The following is a 6,849-nucleotide window of genomic DNA, read 5'->3' as shown; positions in this document are numbered from 1 at the left end:
TCATTTAAGAGGGGCTTGATCCTGGGACCTTGTTCCCTAGGTGTAGCTATAAATAATGACTTCAACAGCCATTGTAAAGGACACGAATTTTCTGACAAACTTATGCGACATACTATTCAAAAGCTCAATAATATTTTATTTCCTGCATAGTGATATTCTTATTACTACCTTCGGAAGCTTTGCTCCCGGAACCAAGCTATTTGCTATTTTATCTCGATTTCAATGCTAAGTCTTGCATCTTATTAATTTATTTAGCATTTTGGGATCAAATCGATTCGCTTGTATATAAACCACGTTACAAATTTAACTATACCGTTTTACGGGTAAATAAGGGGTGTAATGAGGGTATTCTACCTTCCATAAATTGTAAATGAATTTTTTGAGTTCAAAGAAAAAAACTTGGAGAAACATTAGTGGAGTAGTATTTTGATGATGGCCAAATAGTCTACACATATTTTATAATTAGACTTAGTTATTAATTGTTGTCAAACCAATCAATTGATCATGTATTAAATCTAACTCATTCACAATCGATGGTATGAAGCATCCACTTGAATCACCATTCCACTCTGCACAAGTCTTTTAACGCAATAAATACATAATTTAACTTTTAATCCAAATGACAAAATCTTGAAAATCGCTAGACAAGAAATCAGTCCAAAGCCATTTGTTGTTTATCTTGTTTTCTCTTTTAAGCCTGATTACTATAGATTTTACTAGATTGTAACTGGGTATAAATAGGCCGGGACGAGTAGGTAGGGTATGACGAAGCCCGTGGGGTGACACATAGTTGTACTAGTCAGCTTTGGGCCGGAAATTGACGATTGACTGAGCGTGCTTTGGCAGCTTGTGCTGGAGTATTTTCTAATGGATTCGCTCTATTATAGGGGTGTGCATTCGATTTATCGATTCGATTTTGACCTTTATCGATAATTACTTATCGATTTGTACATATGCTTATCGTTATCGTTTCAATAAGGTTTCGATTTTTTCGATTTCGATTTATCGATTTTTGGGGCTTATCGATTCGGTTATCGATTACACCAATAAGAAAATTTGCGGGATTCCACGGAAAGTATATCGCTATAAACACGCCTAACTAATATGGACAAAAAGAAGCTAAAATAAGACGAACACCGTTTATAACATAAAAATTGTGTCAACAAGCACATGCAACGAAACTAAAGTAAGGGATCAAATGTATACCACCAACACTCCAACGGTATAAAAAAAAATACATCATCACGGCTAATTTTGTTTTCCATTAATTTGAACTTCATTCCCTTGAGCTTTAAATATGATCATTCCTTAAATGTGGTAGAGGAAATAATAGGGTTAGGGACTTAGGGTAAAAGAAAGGGTATTATAGAATAAGGGTAAAAAAAAGGAAGAAGTCTTTTTAGTATATCTTATCGGTTTATCGATAAACCGATAACCGAAGAGGACAAAATCGAAATCGAAATCGATAACTCGATAAGGAAAATTTCGAAATCGAAATCGGAATCGATAAATCGATATCGATAAACCGATAACAAATAATCGATTCGATTTATCGATAAACCGATTTGAATGCACACCCCTACTCTATTATTGTCTCCTATTCTTGATGAAGTCAGCGGGATTAAGTCGTTGGCGAAAATATAATATTCGCTCTTTGGGGTGGGCCTTTCGTACTTAAATCCGTACGGGGGAAGGAGAATTATTCAGTGCACTAAAATATAGTGACGTGATTCCATATTCATGAAAAACCAGGTTTGAAATGACACACGTTACGAATCAAGACAACCTATTTTACTGATAATAAGAAAGGATTTCGGTCTCTATTTGACAGAGGGAGACAGAGAAGAACTTAAAAGTCGGCCAAAAAAAAAAAAAAAGCTTTTAGTCTTTTGAAACTGCTCTCTTTCAAATGATTTTAGGACGTAACACTTTGATTTAATTATTTTTACACATTGATTTGACTATTTTTAAACATTGATTTGAAATCTACCACAACCCTCCTCGTCCATCCAAAATTGAGAGCAGCTATGCTCGGGCTTCGGAACAGAGGTGGAGTCAATATCTCCAAAAAAATAACTATGAGCTAATGATGTTAATGTTTCTATGTGCTTTTACCATTTAAGTCATGGTAGGATTTTACATAAATTTGCTTCAAAAGTTGAGGTCTTCTCCTACGTAACTATAACAAAAAGGACCAATGGTACGTACAAGAATCAGACAACAAAAGTTAGAATGGAGACACTTTAATATGGCTAAAATATCATCTCAATCATCCCCTTACCCTTCTAAAATCTCTGGCAAGTGAACAAGAGAATGTGCCCCCAAATCACTACGATGAAGGACAAATAGTAGGGAACTACTTCGATAAATTGGAAAATTCAAGAATATAAAAGGATGAGAATTGAAACACCATTTGTGTGGACGAATGAGGCGCCATTTTAAACATCCCTCTGCAAATCTATAGTACAGAGCAAAGTGAAAATTTCACTTCGATAAGTTACAATGCTGGAATCAGAGGAGAGTAAACTGAAGACTAAAATAGAAGAGGATCATCCAAAGCACTTAGTCATTTCACCAAATTGAGATAGAAGCCAAGATAGTGACGCAACCAAAGCTTCTTATTGCAGGAGATGTGAACTCAAGGCAAGCAGGTGGCAAATTTTTAGCTGCATTTTGCTTCAGGAAAACCAGATACATTATTTTTTTGGGGGGGGGGGGGGGGGGAATCTAGCTTTGGAGATGAAAAATACATCACTGAGGTCATTTTATCAACTTTTTAACTGTGGTTACCAATAGCTTAACAACACAAAGGGCATTAATTCTACCAGCACTTTGAAGAATAAGATCAGGGCAATATGACCAAATTCCCTGAGATCACTTGTAGATGAGGGCGTCACGACCAGGCCCAACACCAATGTAATGGATAGGTACTCCAACAAGTTCTTCTATCCTTTCTACATACTCGCGTGCAGCCTTAGGTAATTCTGAATACTTTCTTATGGACGAAATATCAGTCTGCCACCCAGGCAAGACTTCGTACTCAACCTGGTTGAATGAGATATACAGTGAAGATATTAAGTAACAGAAGATACTGGAATTAAGTGAGAGTGAAATGATAACAAGAATTAAGAAACCATGCTTATAAAGGACGCCAGAACAAAGAAGATTCCTAAAAATAGCCAAGATAGTCAACGAATCATAATAAAATGGAGAGGATCACAAGGCAAAGGGGGCTTAAATAGAAAAAATCCAGAAGCTTCACATTCTTCTTTTTCTCGGTAGAGTCAAAGAAACTTTCTTAGCCTAGTTGGGTAGGAAATATATCCTAAGAGTAAACCAAATTTATATCATCATAGAAAGGGGGAAAAAACAATTAAATGCCATCACTGGCAGTTGTTTCTTTCTCATTCATAAATATGTCAATCTGTTTGACATTCATGTAAAACTTTAAATGAATAATCTTAACTTCAAAAGACAAGGAAATAGAGGAAATGAGCTGATATCTTCTAATGAGCCTATATGTAGTTTAATCTTCAGCCACACAAATTAAATTAAGACCATTAACATTTATAAAAACCGGACACCATGTTTATGCTAAAAGGCTGGTGCAGAATAAAAGAAAACAAGCTCACCTTGATTTGGTCAAGAAGACGAAGATCAGAAGGAAATGATTCAATTGGTGTACCGTCTGGCTGTCTGTAGGAAACACCCAACTCAATTTCTGAAAGATCTGACAACACGTCTAGCTTAGTTAGATTTAAAGAAGCAAATCCATTTATCTGACAGCAAAATCTCAGTGCAACTATGTCTAGCCAGCCACAACGACGGGGGCGACCAGTCGTCGTGCCAAACTCCTGCCCGGCAAATCGAAGGAGGTCACCACCTTTACCCAAGATTTCTGTTGGGAAAGGACCAGAACCGACTCTAGTAGTGTATGCCTTAACCTGCAAGCAATATATCAATTAAAATAAATTGTCTTTATCATCAAATTGCAATAGCATGGTGAACTGTTTCCAAAGTTCATTGTAGGTTAAATCTGAAGCACTATATTTAGTCTCCTGCTTTGCATGTTGGATCCACACTCAATAACTTTTTAGAGAAAAATTAATTTTTTTTTAATCTCACAATATTAGCGAGACTTTCTGGCAAAACTGAACACCAGGATTTTCATTCTTTGGTAGCAGAGAAAAAAGAAGTAAGTTGCCTTACCACACCAATGAGATCACCAACCACTCGGGGAGCAATGCCAAGACCTGTGCAGATTCCACCGGCTGATGGACTGGAGGATGTCACAAAAGGGTACGTTCCAAAATCTATGTCCAACATAGTTGCCTGACCACCTTCAACCAAAATCTTCTTTTTCTGAGATATAGCATCATTCATAAAGTGTACAGTATCTGTGATGAAGGGTTCCAACCTCTCAGCAAATTTCTTATAGCGTTCCACTTCTTCCTTCAGCATGTCAGGGCCATAACTAAAACCTTTGAACCTTGAAGCTGCATCGGATAGTAAAAGATCAAGCTTCTGGGGGAAAGTATCCATATGCCTTAAATCACTTACTCTTATGCCATTTCGGATGACCTTGCTTGAATAGCAAGGCCCAATGCCTCTCTTCGTGGTGCCAATAAAGGATTTAGCTAGCTCAGCTTCTCTAAGCCCATCTACTTCTTGGTGAAAATCAAATAATAAGTGAGCACGATCAGATACCAAGATCCTTCCTTGACAAGAAACTCCATTAGATTCAAGGCCATCAATTTCTTTAAATAATCCTGGTAGATGCACCACAACTCCATTACCAATAACACATAGAGTTTCCTCATTCAGAATACCCGAAGGAACAAGGTGAAGAGCAAACTTCTTTCCCTCTGAATTGTAAATAGTGTGCCCAGCATTGGCTCCACCCTGCCAAAATCAACATTGAAGGGCTGAGAGTAGAAGGAAAAAACTTATCGACAGTGTTGTCAAAGGCGCGCTTAAAGCACGCTTAAGCCCTGAAGCGAGGCTAAAAACATGCTGAGCGCTTCGCCTCGCTTTGGGGGCGCTTCAGTGTCGCATCAAGGCTCTAAGGCATACTCTTTCTTGCCAATGAAAGGAATCTTGAAAAGGCAACACTGAACAATTGATATTTCATTTTATCGCAACTCTTTTTCAATTTTTCTGTTTGTATATGGGTTATTCATGCTTATAGTTATTGGTCTTGGACTACATATATATAATTTTTACTTTTCTCCAGTTGCGCCTTTTTTCGTTAAAAAAAAGCCCACGCTTTGTTTGTGCTTTGCGCTTAAAGCCCCAACGTCCTTAGAGCTTTTTTGCGCTTTTCACTTTTGATAACACTGCTTATCGACCATTTATTCTTAACTGCCCCCCCCCCCCCCCCCCCCCCAATCTTCTCTCTCCGAATAAGGGGGAAAAGGGGGAACATTGCTTCTTGGAGCTTTAACCAACCATAAACTAGATTTATACCCTGTGATTCTCCTCCAACTTCTTTTGTTGACTTTTTTATGACAGTTTTGATTTATACAATTATTAAATTTTATTACAAGTGTTTTTATGACTTAGCTAAATATACATAGTTTGATTTAAAATTTGAGCTAAATACAAAATTGGCAAGTAGGCCAAAACTAAATGCATTCGCTAGCAAAAAATGTACAAAATATATACTTATATTATAGGTATACAATACACATATATATACAAAATATATACGTTTCGTCGGCTAATATTTTTTAGAGCAGGAAATTCCTGATTTCACCACTACTCAGAGGACAAATGAATTACCTATCTCATTTTTCGAGTTAACTAAAATTAAATATTTCGCTAGAAATTCAATAAAACCAAGGACATTACTGTTACAAAAAATACGTCAAGAAATTAGTTTAGCGAAAATGCTTAGGATATTCGTGAATACCTGACAGCGAGCAACAATATCGAAATGCTTGGCCAAAATATCAACGAGCTTTCCTTTCCCTTCATCGCCCCACTGGCAACCCAACACGCCCGACACCTGACTCAGCGACTCAATCCGACTCAGTTCCGACTCCTTCGACTCCACCACCGCCGCCGACGGCGGAGCAACCGGCTTCGCGGAGCAAACAACAAAGGAGGAATAAGAAGAAGTTCTCTTCCTTTGGTGGACCTGCAGCAGCCTACAATTGTAGGTCCCACTAAAACCCAGGGCCCCACTCCGGTGAGTAGCTGCCGTAGAAGTGATTGGGGTAGGGCCCACCCTGAGGGTTGAGAGATTCATGGTGGTCAAGGGGGTGGGATGGGTGGGTGGCGAAATTGAAAGAGAAGCGTTTTGAGGGTTTAGTTAGGGGAGAAAAGATATTACTTTTTGAGAAATAAATTACGAAACGGGGAACGGAAATATTTAAAATGTATGTAAAGAGAACTGATATTGGGAGCAAGTTGGTTTTTCTAGTGCACTACTTGAAAAAAACGCCGAAATTCTTATTTGCAAATACTTCTTTGGCTATGTTTTCTAGTGTAAGTTGTTTTTTCTTGTGCTTCTCTAATTTTGAGTGTATTGGAAATAACCTCTTTATTCGTATAAGATAAAAATAAAGTTACATGTTCATTATCTTAGTCAGACTCCACTTGTAAAATTACGAATTTATCGTTATTTTTATTTGTTGTCTGACTATTGAGCTTCTTTTTTTCCCCCTCAAATACGAGTCATGATTTTATTGCCACTGTGTGCAAAAAGCAGTTGCCGAAGGGGGACTAGGCCTTATACATTTGGAAGCCTGAACTAGATATTGAGCTTTTCTAAATGCTGAAATATAAGATTTAAACTCGAAGTTATGATACTAATTTAGATGTGTTTTAAGTGAAAATAGTGTTTTG

At 37.5% G+C, this 6,849-nt stretch overlaps 1 protein-coding gene across 1 annotated transcript; it reads right to left on the bottom strand.

The window, feature by feature from the left end:
• Window positions 2,396-6,387, bottom strand: LOC109225349 (adenylosuccinate synthetase, chloroplastic-like). The gene is made up of 4 exons (XM_019389979.1): window positions 5,912-6,387; window positions 4,210-4,902; window positions 3,633-3,944; window positions 2,396-3,045 (listed from the first exon to the last, which is right to left on the bottom strand). Exons 1-4 carry the CDS (start codon window positions 6,248-6,250, stop codon window positions 2,875-2,877), a joined length of 1,515 nt encoding a protein of 504 aa, XP_019245524.1. The 5' UTR covers window positions 6,251-6,387; the 3' UTR covers window positions 2,396-2,874.

This window comes from Nicotiana attenuata, chromosome 5 (assembly GCF_001879085.1).
Source record: "Nicotiana attenuata strain UT chromosome 5, NIATTr2, whole genome shotgun sequence".
Classification (NCBI taxonomy): domain Eukaryota; kingdom Viridiplantae; phylum Streptophyta; class Magnoliopsida; order Solanales; family Solanaceae; genus Nicotiana; species Nicotiana attenuata.
The sequence above is the reverse complement of the archived record's forward strand: the minus strand, read 5'-3'. Positions and strand labels throughout refer to the sequence as shown.

Excerpts from the sequence above, each read along its gene's own strand:
- LOC109225349 (XM_019389979.1), bottom strand. The coding sequence starts at position 6,250 with ATGAATCTCTCAACCCTCAGGGTGGGCCCTACCCCAATCACTTCTACG. Across the intron at positions 3,945-4,209 it reads TTGGTGATCTCATTGGTGTG|GTTAAGGCATACACTACTAG; the intron begins GTAAGGCAACTT and ends TATTGCTTGCAG. Across the intron at positions 3,046-3,632 it reads GTCTTCTTGACCAAATCAAG|GTTGAGTACGAAGTCTTGCC; the intron begins GTGAGCTTGTTT and ends TCATTCAACCAG.